This window comes from Vipera berus, assembly GCF_964194415.1.
Source record: "Vipera berus genome assembly, chromosome: 3".
NCBI lineage: Eukaryota > Metazoa > Chordata > Lepidosauria > Squamata > Viperidae > Vipera > Vipera berus.
Genome location: NC_138204.1, coordinates 82,931,439 through 82,948,070, shown reverse-complemented (window position 1 = coordinate 82,948,070; position 16,632 = coordinate 82,931,439). Strand labels below are relative to the sequence as shown.

The 16,632-nt window shown below is 38.4% G+C and overlaps 1 protein-coding gene across 3 annotated transcripts in view; it reads right to left on the bottom strand.

Annotated features, from left to right (window-relative positions):
• The window catches only part of ZNF326 (zinc finger protein 326), a 34,155-nt gene extending 22,694 nt beyond the window's left edge, over positions 1 to 11,461 (bottom strand). For 2 of the 3 annotated variants that reach the window (XM_081324956.1, XM_081324958.1), the window contains exons 1-2: positions 11,331 to 11,461; positions 1,440 to 1,566 (exon numbers count right to left, since the gene is read on the bottom strand). In XM_081324956.1, coding sequence (XP_081181082.1) covers positions 1,440 to 1,566; positions 11,331 to 11,346 — 143 coding nt within the window. In that variant the 5' untranslated portion in view covers positions 11,347 to 11,461. The remainder of the gene's footprint in view (positions 1 to 1,439; positions 1,567 to 11,330) is intronic. The other variant, XM_081324957.1, reaches the window with a different exon arrangement.
• Positions 11,462 to 16,632: the final 5,171 nt, after the last annotated feature.

Genomic DNA, 16,632 nt, shown 5'->3' with positions numbered 1-16,632 from the left:
TATAGAAGAAATCTAAATAATTTTTCTTAACTACTAGCATGCCTCATCTTCTACTATTACATTTACAATGTATTAGAGAGGAGTAGGAAATCTATGACCTTCCAAATGTTGTTGGATGGTAGTTTTCATGAGCCCCAGAATGAAAGGCTAAGAAATGCTAGATTTTGGAAACATTTGGAAGGTCACAGATTCACCTGCCTCTGTTTGTAGGGAATCAGACAAACACCTTTTATAGAACTGAAAAGTCAAAATAAATCTTAAATATTAATGACCCTTTTTAGCACTGAAAGGCTGTATATTACATTACGTTTTAAAAAGATATTAATTGAAGAACAGAGAAAAGTGCATAGGGTAACATCAATGTCATATACTGCATAGAAATGGGAAATCATTTTCATCCCAAAAATTAACTATATTTTAATTCTTAATTAAATAAATTGAAAAGAAACTTCTAATAATTTAAAATCACAATATGAGAAGGCTAAATTTATCTTCTCTCCAGTTCATACTTTAAATATAAAACTTTCGTATTTAAAATGCCAACTACAAAGCAGTCCATTACAACAACAAACTTTTTATATAATGCATTCAATAAATTCCAACCATATTCAGATTACTAAATGGTAGGTACATTTTTTCCTGATTCTCAAAATAGTTTACATCAATGTTAGTTATATTAATTGTTGAAAAGCACTGTGCATTTATACAGCTAATTTCCCAATTCCTTAAAAATCAATGCCACAAAAAAACTGGAGGAATCCAATTGTCAATCCATGGTCTTCTTGCTGCCATTGAAGAATTGGGATATGCAAATGACACTGCAAACAGGATTAATATCTCATACAGTTATTTTGTTTAAAATGCAGAGTTCTTATAAGAAAGCCAAATTTAGAATAAAATTGTGATCTGACATTAGTAAACATCAACTGCAGGCACAGTGAAAAAATCAAACTGTCAGAAATATTACTACAGTGCTAGGAACAATTTTAAAACACTGCAAAAAAGTGTGCTTTTAGTCTAATTAGTACCTGCCAATAAAATAATCTGGACATGAAAAGCTGTCTACCAATGAATATTCTTGCAAAAGATATTACTATTGAAATTAAATTTAAGTGTTCCTTTCAAACAGAATGGGGAAACAAAAGCAGCAGTTCTGATCCAATTAAGAGCATTTCAGCTCTGTTCTAATATTTAATTGCTAGGTTTTTTAAGATCACTTGTTGAAATAAGATTTTAAGAGAGATCTGAGATAAAACATGCATTGCAGCATTATATTTTATATAAAAACATTTATTTTAAAATATGCTACACATTACATCTCAATAATAACCCACCATGCCCTGCAATATGCTTAAGGAACACTTAAATTGGATAGAGGTATACTGCAGAATATATTTATATTATCTTTGACATACAAAGCAAACGATTCAGTATTTTACCTGGCACTGCCACCTCCTCCTCCTCCACCGCCGCCTCCATGGCTTTCCATTCCATATGACTGATTCATATAAGAGTCCATAGCTCTTGGGCCACTATAGGCACCATGCCCATAGTCCCGGTCCATTTCTTTAAAAAAAAAGGCTTAAAATTACTGAACTGTTGTAGATTAATAAATTAGGCACTCAACTTACAATTGCAATTGGGACTAGACCGTCTGTTGCTAAGCAATGTGGTTAAGTGAGTTGCACCCAATTTCACAACCTTTTTGCTGCTACTGCTAAGTGAATCATATGGTCATTAAGTGAATTCAGCTTTCCCCATTGATTTTGATAATGAGAAGCCCCATGAAAATGTTTCAAATGCGGACATGTGATCCCAGGACCCCTGTAACCCTCATAAATATGTGCCATTTGTCAAACGCCTAAATGTTCACCATGTGACTATGGGATGCTGGGATATAGGTGCAAGAACTGGTTACAATTCATATTTTTCAGTGCCGTCATAACTTTTCTCATTAAATGTCATGACCTACTTGAATTCCAGTCCCAAAATCAGCTTATAATAGATATTATCAAGACATTTACCACCATACAGCAAGAACAAAGAAATTCAATCACTGCTTTCTGGTTCAACTAAGGAGGCTAATTTGCAGAAAAGCAGCTAGAAGAGATGGGACTGAGCAAATGAAGCTCAAGCATTCCATATTTATTTCTTGCAAAAATAAATTAAAATCTGAGAGAAGGGCCACAGGATCAAGGTTTTTGCCAAAAATATTAAAGTTTTACTTCTTCTAAGAGTTCTTTTTTAATGTGGTTCAACAGTAATAATATTATGCATGCTGCACTACATTTACCCTCAATAAAATATTTCATTTCTCATAATTTTAGCAATTAATATAGGATTTAAAATTATATAGTTCACTTTTTTAATTGAGTCTATTAAATGCAAGTCAACTAATCATATTAAACTTAAAAATTTCTGAGAAATTTTAAAATTAGAATTCCAGAAATTCTGTATTAGTAGCTTAAAGAACACATGAAATGGCCAGGAATTTGCACAAAGAACAAAATGTCACAAATGTTTTAATCAGCTACAGACAAGCTTGATAATTAGAGAGGAAAAGTTAAATAAAGTAGGATCCTACATGAGGCATACCCAAGGAAACATCTGGGAAAAGATCATGGTAGTAGAATATTTCCTTTTATGTACTTTTTTTTTATTCAAAGGTCATCAACTTCAAATCTGCTGCCAGCAATTGTCCACAAATGGCACCCTGTAGGGCCCGGCACAAGAAAGACATAGAACAGGGGTCTTCAAACTTGGCCCTTTTATGGCTAAGGAATTCTGGAAGTTGAAGTCCACAAGTCATAAAAGGACCAAATTTGAAGACCCCTGACATAGAGCAATCCAGACAAAGTTCAGTATACCCAATAGACAGAATCTTGTCAGACTAAACCTTTACTACTCTCACCCAAATGAATATACCCTGGAAGGTTCTAGGGCAGGGGTAGGCAACCTCAGCTCTTTTATGACTCATGGACTTCAACTCCCAGAATTCCTGAGTCAGCATAGTATAGCTGACTCAGGAATTCTGGGAGTTGAAGTCCATGAGTCATAAAAGAGCCGAGGTTGCCTACCCCTGTTCTAAGGGAGTCAAGCTATCCTAACTATCCTCATCTGTCTCCTTGGACTATGTTGTGTCTTGTTTCACTTTTCTTCCTGGGAAGGTGATCCCTTCTTCCCAGGAAGCTGTTACTTCACTGAAGTCTATCATACCTCCAAAGAATAACAAAATGAACCTAAGGATTTTTTTTTAATTAAATGTGTAAAATTTCACTAGTTTACCAAATCTCACAAGATTTCCTCATTTCTGTAAAAAAAAATTACATTACTCCTATGATTATCTGGGAACCTCCAAATGTCCTTTATAACAATTTGGTAATTTAAATTGGGCTAAACAATGACTAAATGAACTTGCACTTCACAGGTTTCTCCCCAAGCAATTACATCACAATCTACCAAGGAGCATATTCAGATAGCCATTGTCTATCGTTCTCAGTTTAATGTAGGATTTACAATGCTTTCTCAAAATTCCATTTATATCTCCCAGACTACTGCATAAAGGTAAATACTCTGCAGCAGCATTCCCATATATGTTAGGAAACAGATAACTATTTGAGGCTAATAAAAGAGTTAAAACTAGTCTCAACTTATCCAAGTACCTCTAGGTCAGAGCTCCTCAACCGTTAGGGCACCAGAAACTGGTTCCATGGCGAAAGGTTTTTCTGCGGACCGAAAGGTGCGTGGTTTTGTGTGTTACCTGCATCCCGCAGATGGAGCTTTGCTTGTTTGTGCGGCCTGGTTGCTGGCATGCCACGGCCCAGTGCTGGTCCACGGACCGGGGTTGGGAACCCCTGCTCTAGGTGAACTAACATTTTCATCAATCAGCACGGCCAAGGATTACTTTTAAGAGATTTAATACCCTAATATCTGGAGTAATTCAACTTGAGAGTAAAGTATGGCTTATGATAAACCTCAGCTTTGCATGATCATCCTTTTTTAAAAATCTGAGAAACGTAATCAGACAAATTTTCATTCCCTTTCTCTACGATCATGAAGGGAAAATTTGTTCTTAATGAGTATCTGTACAGTCATAAAATAAACCTAATACTGCTGCTTAAAAAATTCCAGCTACATATCACTTTGTAGGTGTCTCATCATTTTTGTGGAGGCCAGAGAAACAGGTAACTAAAACAGCAATACAGGTAGTCTTTGACTTACAACAGTTCATTTAGTGACAGTTCAAAGTTACAACAGCACTGGAAAATGTGACTTATTACAATTTTTCAGAGTTACAACCTTTGCAGCATCCCCCATGATCATATGATCACAATTCAGATGCTTGGCAACTGGTTCACATTTATGACCGTTACTGTATACCAAAGTCATGTGATCCTCTTTTGCGAGCTTCTGACAAACAAAGTCAATGGGGATGGCAGACTCACTTAACAACCAGGCTACTAACTTAAAAACTGCAGTGGTTCACTTAACAATTGTGGCAAGAAAGATTGTAAAATGGGATAAAACTCATTGAACAAATGTCTCACTTAACAAAAATGTTGAGCTCAATTGTAGCTGTAAACTACCTATAATCCACTTACACAGAATATGAAATTACTGAGTTGTTTTAATAGACACCTTTCGTATGTGATATTCTTGATTTCATTGAATTATATATAAATGCACGGAATTTTGTTTCCTTACTGCTATTTCCCTTCTCAAACCTCCAATACAGTAAACCTAACTAAGCAAAATATACAGAACATAGAATTCAACGTTTTATTATTCTAAATCCATAATTGGAACATTCCCGGTGGGATCTAACTAGTTTAATGCTCATTTCCTAGAATGGGAGAAAAATAGTATATGGGGATTTAAATGCCTTTCAACTTCTTGCACTGAGATTTATGACTATTCTATTTTTATCACATCATTAATCAATGCTCAGCAAATAGAGATTAGACAAGGCAGATCTAAGATGGCAACAAAGCAGCAATTTCTTCATAAGCAGCTACTTGTGATATTTTATTTGGTATCTATTTTTATAATCACATAAAGCAAATAAATTCTGGCCATATAAGCTTTTACATATGTATACATTTACAAGCCAAAGCTATCAACTTCTATAAAAGTACCCTACTACTTCCATGAAACTACTCAGTTACTACAGTGTCAGTGAAATGTTTTAATCTCAAAGTGCAGCTGATTTAGCATATATCTAAAATATCCTTTCAAGAATCAATAGTTAGACTATGTCAATACTTATAGAAATTATTTTCAAATATAATGAGCATGAGAATGCATTCATTATAGGTAGTACTAGACCAGGGGTAGGCAACCTTGGCTTTTATGACTCGTGGACTTCAACTCCCAGAATTCCTGAGCCAACATGGCTGGCTCAGGAATTACAACTGTGGAAGCCAGCCTGTCATAAGTTAAAATGATTGTAAGTCAAAGCACCTACATGACCAACCCAATTTTATGACCTTTTCTGCAGCAGTTGTAAAGCAAATGCAGTAGCCATTAAGTGAGTCACTGCATTCCTATGAGCATATTTTTGCCAGAAACTGGGTGAAAGTTGGTTTCCAGAAAAAAACATCATAAATCTCTTCTTGTGACAGCAGAATGTGGTAACCAGCAGTAAAAGCAAGTTTGTTGCCATGTGCCCAACATGCATGTAACTATAGTGGTGAGATGTGCCACTATTGGAACGCCTGAACCAGTTCATAAGTATTTGGGGAGGGGTGTCTGTCATATGTTTGACTGATGGCTAAGCTCTGGTCTTTAAGCAACGGTTATCATTATGTGGCACTGAGTCAGGACTGGTGACAGTGCACAAATATCATTCATTTCTATTTGCCACTAGTGTCAATTAATAATAATAATAGTAATAATTTAATTTTTATACCGCCCTTCTCCCGAAGGACTCAGGGCGGTGTACAGGGCAATACAATAAAATACAATATATAAAAATTAAAAGAAATATTAAATACAATAGCTCAATTCAATAGATTAATACAAAATGTTAAAATACCCCTAAACCCATCAGACCAGGCCGGCTTGTTCAAATAAATATGTTTTTAGGTCACGTCGGAAGGAGCGAAGGTCGGGAGCCATCCGGAGCTCCACCGGTAAACGGTTCCAAAGGTCTGGCGTGCCCACAGAGAACGCCCTCCCCCTGGGGGCCGCCAGTCGACACTCTTTGACCGACGGCACCCTAAGGAGGCCCTCTCTGTGGGAGCGCACTGGACAAAGGGAAGTTGATGCCGGCAGCAGATGCTCCCGTAAGTAACCCGGACCCATGCCATTTAGGGCTTTATAGGTCGTAACCAGCACCTTGAATCTTACCCGGAGGACAACCGGAAGCCAATGCAGCTCACGGAGTAGAGGTGTTACATGGGAGTATCGGGAAGCCCCCACCACCACTCGCGCGGCTGCATTCTGCACCAGCTGGAGCCTCCGAGTAGTCCTCAAGGGCAGCCCCATGTAGAGAGCATTGCAGTAGTCCAAACGGGAGGTCACGAGTGCATGAATTGACATTTCTTCCAAGGATCCGTCATTCCACCTTATCACATGCTGTCTCAGTCGTCTTTATTTTATCTGGGACCTACAGACTCGCCTTCTTTCAATACACAACACACTCTGAATCTGTAATCTGAAGGTATCTTATCTTTTTTTTCTCTCTCAATGTGCCATGTGCACATCAATATATTACCAGAAGCAAACCGCTCATTTAGGTATTAACTATACGCTAATCTTTATGATCTTTTCTACATCTATCATTACCTTTCCCCCTAGAATTAAACTTGTTTACTTCTCGAACACACTATTTATTTATTACTCAGCTCAAGGAAAACAAGGCAATTTATGACTTTCACTTCTTCAATGCCAGCTGTTATCAGCCCTTTAATGTAGGCCAGGTTAAGAAACAAAGACTACAGGTTTTCCAGGAATGCTACTGTATTATTTAAAGATATATTAATACAATTTTTAAAGTATGTTTCTCTTTGCTCCTTCTTATATCACTATTACCTTAATGGCTAGCTCTTTTCTTCCTTTTTAAGGTCTCTTATATTCCCCAAAGTTGACTCTAAGTTCCTTTACAACTCTGAACATTTTAATCATGTTGTTACCTTCATCCTTTTAATATTTAATATTAATCCAGATCTTCACTTTCATTTTTTAATTTTATACATTAATTTTATAATGAGTTCTTTTGTCTCCTTCACTTTCTGCTAATAAAATGTAATTGTCCAAATATCTAATTCTAGATGTCATTTCTTTCAATTCTGCCATTTCTTTAGTGGCACTTGCTAACCCTAAGTTGAACCCTTATTTTGAATCAATCTTTTCTCTTAACAAAGTTCCTAATGATTCCTCAGAATAACCAGTTGTGCTATCATATTATTATCCACATTCTTGCATGATTTATATAGGATTCCCAAGCTTGTGGTCCATGGGCTGCATATAGACCTCCATGACATTTTCTGTGATTTACAACAATAGTGATCAGAATAAGTTCCACAAGGCATCTGCCTCTAATCTTAACAGGATCTATCCCAGAAGATAGCAATGCTCTCTGCTCACGTCTGGGGGTATAACAAGTGAAGCAAGAACAAACTAAATTGACAAGATAAGGATGGAAAAGAGACAGCTTTCCCCATGGCCCAAAATAGTAAAAAGCACTTGATGATTTTGGACAAGAACTATGGAACCTCCCTGAATATATAACTGAACATCAGGAGGCTGGTAAAAATGTAAAGGCAGTGAAATTCACCAGGCTCATTGCAGATGCTGAGACCAACAGCTTCAGGCTAATAATAAATTCAGGTACTATGAGAGAGGAGGCCAAAACCCTAGTCCCACTCTTCCCAACTTGCCTGGTCTCCCTATCCTAGTCCCTTCCCCCCAGCTATAGCTACTTCTATAGTTACTCCTCTACTCCTGTGTAGAGATACAGTCTAAGCCTGGCTCCATCAAGAGCTGTGTAAGTGGTGGCCCCACCTAAAGTTTCAGCACTTCATTACAAAATTTCCAGGATCTGCTCCAGCCTCTCTTTATGCAATAACTATTCACATGTTAACAGTAATTTAAACTATCATTGTACAGCTATCTTTGCAGCCTATACACTCACTCATTTAGCAACCACCTCATTTAACAACCATTCACAAATATAATGGTAGTAAAAGTTATTTTCCAATCAATGTATACAATTATTAGCAAATTTTGTGTGCCTAACAACACACACCAGAGTGAGAATCCTGGCATAGCTATACAAAATAAGTTTATATGAGTAAAACAGCAGCAACTAGTGATCTCTGAAACATTCGTCAGCCTTGCAAGGTAGTCCAGACAAGCACACTAGCACTAACTTTATTATAAAGTTTCTTTAACAGAATCTTGCATGTCTGAAAGTATATATTCCCTTCTACCTCTTTACAGGCAAAGAAATGGAATATATGGCCAAAGTGAAACAATTAAAAAAGCCACTGTTACACAGTAATTTTATTTAATAAAAACATTAAAGATATACTCTTCATTTTACTTATTCATTAGATTTTGGATATGAAAATGCTTTCATGTTGCAATTTGAATTTGAGATCCCTATTGTAACGTAGCAATTCAAACTCAAGTCTCAGTTTCTTCTCTGCATCCCTTTAATCTCTCTCTTTTTTTCCTCCATGTAAAAAAAACACCTTGGTTAGATGAAAGGTCAATACATTTATTTTGATAGATTGAACATTTTCATGTCTTTTTTCAGGCTCATGAAAGTGGTTCACATACTGCTCATGGTAGTCGCTATATGGATATGCACGAACTTAAAAGAACTTGCAAACCCCTATAGCAAACTATCTAAATTTTAACCCAGCAGTCTATAAAACCTTCCTGTGTATATTTTTTCTTTCAATTTATTGTGAAAACCCAAACAATTGCTTTTATTTCAGTAATCTGTATGCTATTCATTAGACTCTATACATCTTATAATACATAAGATATAAAAAATAAATTATACAAGTGCTGCCTTCTAATAAATTTTATGTCTTCTAATGAAAAATCCTTCTCTTCAAATGTTCCCTGAGAACAACTATTTTACCATTAAACAATAGGATTGGGCTGATCTGACCTCAGGGGGAAAGCTATTCAACAGTGCTACTGAAGTTATCTTCCAGGCCACAATCCATTTGATTTCTAAAAGAGTGAATACCCAAAATATTTGCTCCTGGTTAGACCATGTAGGGTAGGGAAATATAGTATACATAGTCTCTAGTCAGCCAAAGATATCTAATAACCTTTCAATCAACATAAGGTGGTGAACATTCCTAATATTTCACTATGAGGTGAATTGGGCTGAAAGGGAGTGACTGGCCCGAAAGCCATCCAGTTTGTCTTCAATGCCTAAGGAAGACTAGAACTCAAGAGTCTCCCAGTTTCTAGCCCTATCTTTCACCAAACTAGTTCTTACTATTCAGAAAAGTGCAAAGACAAATGTGACTCAATTAAAAAAAACATGTTTCAGCCTTAATACTCTATCTGAAACAAAGCCCTACATGGCTTAGGGCTAGGTGTTTTTGCAGGACTGTCTTTTCTCGAATACCTTCACCCAACCCACCAGAGTGGGAAAGGCAAGGGATGCTACGGGTCCCCCTCTCCTAAAGAGGTTCGTCTAACAAAGACCAAGGGCCTTTTCTGCCGTGGCTTCCTCCTTGTGAAGCATCTTCCACACGGAAATAAAATTGGCCCTCACTTTGGCAATCTTTTGCAAGGCCCAAAAGACGCTGGTTTGGGGGACCCCGGAGCGTGACGCAGCCCCTCTTTTTTTTTTTGATTCATTGTCATCGCAGGGCGGGAGTGGTTACCGCTTTTTGTTTTTACATTGGGTCTTTATCTTTGTAAGCAGCCTGGAGTCACTGACACCCATACATATAAATAATTTTTTTTATTATGTATTATATATATATATATATATATATATATATATATATATATATATATATATATATATATATATATGTATGTATATATATATATGTATGTATATATATGTATATATATATATATATATATATGTATGTATGTATATATATATATATATGTATATATATATATATATATGTGTATATATATATATATATATATATATATATATATATATATATATATATATATATATATATATATATATATATATATATATATATATATATATATATATATATATATATATATATATATATATATATATATATATATATATATATATATATATATATATATATATATATATATATATATATATATATATATATATATATATAAAAAACCGCCTGGAAACAGCACGCGCGGGGGGGGGGAGAAAACCAGGGACAAATCGAATACCCGCCGCACGATCAACGCTGTGCAAGAAGTTGAAAGGTATTTAAATCCCCATATATTATTTTTTCTCCCATTCTAGGAAATTAGTATTAAACCTAGTTAGATCCCACTGGGAATGATCCAGTTATGGATTTAGAATAATAAAACGTTCAATTCTATGTTCTGTATATTTTGTTTCGTTAGGTTTACTGTATTGGAGGTTTGAGAAGGGAAACAGCGCGCGCGAGGGGGGGGGGAAACCAGGGACAAATCGAATACCCGCCGCACGATCAACGCTGCGCGTGAATCACGCCCCATTTGCAGGCGAGAAAAGGAGCAAACCTTCCTCCGGCCGGCCACGGGGCTCCCTCGCTCAAAAAATGCCTCCCCACGCGGAAGACCAGCTTTCCTACAACGACACGGATCACGTGAAGGCGACGCGACGTGCAGAAGGGCGGGGCTCCGCCCCCCGCCCGGAGATCTGGGAAACCCTCATTCTCGCTGCTGCCTTTTTGTGTGTGTGTCTGTTCAAATTCCTGTAACCCGGATGTGCCCGGCCTAAAATGTAACGGTCTCTTCGCCGGTTGAAATAGGTTCAGGCGTTACGAAGGTCCTCGTCCGTTACACCGTTCCGGATAGCCATGCCTTTTTTTTTCCCCCTCCCAATATGAGGAGGGGACGGTAACCACTTCAGACGGCGCTATTATTGGCGCCGGCCGGGTGGGTACACTAAGGGCCGGGGCGGGGCTGGGGGATTGCGAGCAGCGCGGCCTCCTCAGCTTCCCTTGGGCCTTTTGTGAGCCGCGCATTTCGTTAATTAACATGGCGCACCTCGGGCTCAGGGAAAAGGGCCTCCGCTAGGCCGGCAGGCGCCGTTTCCCGCCGGGGGCGGCGGCTGCGGCCGCTGCTCCCAGCGCCATTTTGAGCCCGAGCCTCTCTTCGCTCTAGGGCCGCGACGGCGAATCCCAAATTCTCACCTTCCCCGTAATCCATGGCGGCGACGGCCCTCGGGGGGTTTCTAGGCGCGCTTAGAAGCGGTGGCGGGAGCGCCGTCACTCTCCGTGTGGCGGTCACAAGCTCCCTGTGACGTAATTTCCTTTCCTAGCGACGTACAGGAGCACGGCGCGGCACGCACGGCCCTGAGCACGCTTATTGGCTGCGTCAACCCCTCTCCGAGCATAGAGCCGGCGAAAGAGAGAGAGAGAGAGATGAGATAAAGGAGCAGCGCGAGCACGAGGAGGTTTCAATAGCCCCCTAGAGATAGCAACAGCTGCGGGAAGATTGGCCGGGGGGGGGGAAGAGTAGGAACGGCTTTCTTTATCGCCCTCTAGCGGTCAAGGAGTCTCTGGTATTTATACACATGCTTGTCCAGTTAACGTGGTTATCAGAATTGTGGACAATGAGAAGACATGGCGCAACGTGTCGTTATTTTTCTATAGGGAAAATTACAGAGGGTCAAGGTGGCAAAGGGTGAGACCTGCTTGAACTCTCTCATCAAAATGAGGACCCAGATTGTTGGGGGCAATAAGCTGACTTTGTAATAATGCCGCTTGGGGTGTGTGTGAAAGCCCTAATAATAAGCAGGCATATACATAGAATGAAGGCTACTGCTAAGCTTGTAAGCCGCCCTGAGTCTTCGGAGAAGGGCGGGATATAAATGGAATAAAAATAAAAAAAACTCGGAGAGCGAGATTTGATCGATTTTTTTTTAAAAAAAAAGAAACGTCAAAAAATATCCTTGTGCGTCTCATATTCCAACCGAAGTTCGGGGGGGGGGGTCTGATGAACTGGTTACTCCAGTGGTGTTCAATCTCTTGTACAGGTGTCGTAGGTGGGATTCTGAGGTAATGCAGGAGGGGCACAGAGTAAGTCACAGAGGTCTTAAAGCTTAGCACCAATCACTTTTATTTATTTTAATCCCATGTATATCCCGCCCTTCTCCGAAGACTCAGGGCGGCTTACAATTTAAGCACAGACCAATGTGCTTAGCACATTTATGCATTCATCACATTTATTATACTGTTGCTGCCCATCTCACAATCACAGGCATGTAAAAAATGTGAATATTCCTGGGGACTTCGGTGGATCCAGGCTATTTATTTATTTAGCAGTATTTATAAGCCGCTCAATCTATCCAGGATCTGGCAGCACACAATTCAAAGTACAATAACATAAAAACCAATCACTTAAAATAACGCATTTAAGTAACTGATGGCCACCAAGCAGAACAATGGATCAAAAACTCACCCTTCTATTGGTCTTTTTATAAAATTACTGATGAAATGTAAGCAATAAAAGGAACATAAAATCTCGGGTATGGGCTGATTTTATAGATTATATAACATCCTTGAAAGGGTACTTAATTTATCCAATAAAATGTCAGTCCATCGCTTTAGGTAATGACAAAAATGAAGTCGTCTCTTAGTTGAATATGATTCCTGTAACAAGTGCACAACATTTGCACTTTCCTGCCAATACAATGGAATTGATTTGTCTATGGATGTTTTTCAACTTCCCTGTGTATTAACTAGCTCAAATTTATTTAAATTCCAAGTTCAGGCAAGGTCAATAAATTCCTGTCACTTTTAATTAGAAACTTGTAAACTGCTGGAATTTATATTATTTGGGGCCAAAGTACAATAACGTTTAGGTTGAAACATGAAAAAAAATGTTTTCCTCAAAAAATTCTACATTAGATCAAGCTATTCATGCAAACATAATTTCTGAGAGCTTTCGGAAAATTATTCCCAATTCTCCCAATTGTCCTATCTTGCTATGACATTCCTTTTACCTAAGCTTTTCTGCAACATCCTCTAATCTTTTCCCAAGCCTGAAGGCATTGTGCAAACCTGTTAAAGCAGGGGGTTTTTGTGTTATCTTTTTTAAAAAAAATTGTTGTTCCTAGTTTTAATACATGCAGTTATGCAGTGCTTTTAATAGGATCAACTAAAATGTCATAATGTTTTCAGCCAGCTTTTGAATTATCCAGAATTCTTGTTTAAGTCTGATGTTAAAATAGCAGGGAAGGAGAAAAACAGAATATGTCATAGAACACTGGGATCTGGAAGTGGGAAACTGGGAATTTCCATTCAAACTATTAACTGGAAGAAAGGGTGGGATGTATTTTATAAATTAGATTAGGGACCAGAATTATTGCTAGCTGATTCCTATTTTTATATATGGCCTATCATCTCACCACGTTTTTGGAGTTTTTCACTAGATTTTAGCAAGAAAATATGCTATAATTAATAATCAAAGTATGGAGATGCTTGTTGATCTTGCATATACCACTGAAATATGATAATAGAATATAAGACACCAGCAAAACTTGGGATGACCACCAAAGCCTTGATACATTCTGTATAGGTAGTCTTCGCTTAACTAAGAGAATTGGGAATACAATTTCAATCACTAAGTGATAATCATAAAGTAGGGCATCATGTGACCACATCACTTAGTGACAGCAATCCCAGCAATCCCTGTTGCAGCCGCGCGAGTTGTTATGGGAGTTTCCCGATACTCCCGTGTAACACCTCTTCTCCGTGAGCTGCATTGGCTTCCGGTTGCCCTCCGGGTGAGATTCAAGGTGCTGGTAATGACCTATAAAGCTCTGAATGGCTTGGGTCCGGATTATCTAAGGGAACACCTGCTGCCGGCATCAACTTCCCATCGTCCTGTGCGCTCCCACAGGGAGGGCCTTCTCAGGGTGCCGACAGTTAAGGAGTGCCGGCGGGTGATCCCCAGGGGGAGGGCATTCTCTGTGGGCGCGCCTGCCCTTTGGAATGATTTACCGGTGGAACTTCGGACCGCCCCCGATCTGCGTACATTTCGCCGGGATCTGAAAACTTGGTTTTTTGATCTATCAGGCCTGGACTGAAGGGGTTTTAGCTTTTAATATTGTTTTAATTGTTGGGCTTATGTAATTTAATCTATTTTAATTTATACTATTTTTATATCATATTTTATGTTGCCCTGTAAACCGCCCTGAGTCCTTCAGGAATAGGGCGGTATAAAAATTTAATTAAATAAATAAATTAATTAATTAAATAAATGAGTTCCAGATGACTTGCAAGCACGCCGGCCGTGTAAGTGGCTGAATACAAGTGACTTACAGGAGCGACTTGCAAACAAGGTTGCAAATGGTGATAGCAATAATAATAGCACTAAAATTTATAAACCGCTTCATAGTGCTTTACAGCCCTCTCTAAGTGGTTTACAGAATCAGCATGTTGTCCCCCAACAGTGCCTGTGGGATGCTGTGACTGTCACAAGTGCAAGCCCATTGACAAGCACCCATATCATGGTGACATGACCTCAGGGCTGCTGAAACAACTGGAACTTCAAAAGATTGATCATAAGTACCACACATTCAGTGTTGTAACTCTGAATGGTCGTTCAACAAATGGTTGCTAAGGGAGGACTACTACATGTATCTCTTTGCTGCCATGAGGTAGTCATAGAGAGTGTTGAGAAACAAGCCAAAAAAGGTAGCTGTAATACAGCTGATGTAAACATATTTGCCACCCTACTTCCTGATGCAATAAAACAGATCTAATAAGCAGGGAAGGATTTTTCTGTCCTCAAGGGTTCGTTTGGTGCTCCAGGAGCCAGGATGGATAAAATAAGTGTGATACTTAAGGAAAAGTCCATCTTCCTTTTTATTCCATCAATAGCCTTGGGAAGTAAATTTAGCTGAAAAGATAGTCTCTGGTCATAGATTATTCAGTTAGCTTCATGGCTGAGGAGAGATTTAATTTTAAGTCCACCAGCTCTTCAAACATTCTATTATAATCAGGCCTCACGATCCAAACCTATGCTCCCTAAGACTGTAATGGCGAACCTATGACGTGCATTCCACAGGTGGCACACCATGTCATGCTTGGTGACAAACCAGACCTCCAAACTTTTTGGAAGTCACGTGAGAAGGCCCTACTCTCACATGGCCTGTAGAGTTTCCAAAAAGCATGCAAGGCATACTTTCCTACTTTTGGGGAGAAGCTACAAGGCAGTGCAAGAATGTTCTCTGAAGTTTCCAGGCCTCGTGTGACCTGGAGCTGCCTCAGATGGGCATTTTGAAAAATATTTGCAATTATGTAGGTATTTTATTTATTAGATGATAACATAATTTAATTTAGTACTCCTTTTGATTTGAGCCTCAGAGCCTCAGCCTCACAGTGAAATCGGCTATCTCATTTTAAGGTAGATACAGCCAGAGTTCATTTTGCTGTGGCCAAAGGGCATGACAACAATTACATGGCTCTGGAGAAAACCCGTAGTTGTGCTTTGTATTTTCATGGAAGTTCGGGGATATGCTTCTCCCAGAAGGACATTCAGCATCTTCCCTCTTTGCTTTCCAAGCAGCAGTTAAAAGTCTTTTTTTATTCTATCATACTATTGGTCATAATACAGGGATTGGCATGTACCCACTGCTGTGGTTTTTAATCTGCCGGTGGGTTTTTTTCTCTACCTTGTTCTGCACAAGCCAGAGCGTCATGATGGGAATAGTCTACACATATAGTATTATATAAAGGTCGCCACTGTATGGCTGCTTAATGTGCATGCATATGTTTGGGTCTGCATGTACATATACAAAGTATTCATCTATTTTTATTTCCTTTTATCTACATGCGCACACATACACATTTATAAAAGGAAATTTAAAAATAGATGAAGAAAATTTAGCAAACATTTAAGTATCCAAACATTAAAAGTAGGGTAAAAAGAAATAATAATAAAAGAAGACAAAACCTATTGGTTTCCGTCTCTCTCCTTTCTGTACGTTTGCTAATTTACAATATTTGTTAGTATTCAGCTCCTCCGTAGGTGGTTATATTTACCATGCTTTGTGATGTGTTATTGGTTTTTAAGCTTTACTCTGCCCAGAGCCACACTGAGTTGGGTTGATTGATAAATCTTACAACTAAATATGTAGGTACATTTTAAATGTCTTTTTTTAAAAAACCTGCTTTACTCCAGTAAACTACATTGTTCTTTCAACTGTATATTTTTTTTAAATTGTATGTATTTATTGTAAGTGACTTTTACTACTACGAAAATGGCGAAGCTGGGCTATTTTAGACTCTTCTGTGTAATGCAGCTAAAATATATGGATTGATTATAAGATTGCTCTTTATTTTTGTTCCTGGTGCTTTATTAGAAATATCCTTAGTGTATCCTTATTTCTATATTTGTGTGTATATTTGTATCTCAGGCTTGGTGTCTCTCTCTCTGAAATCTAGGGCACGATAATATTTGTGTGCCTTGCAGAATTGTTGTAAG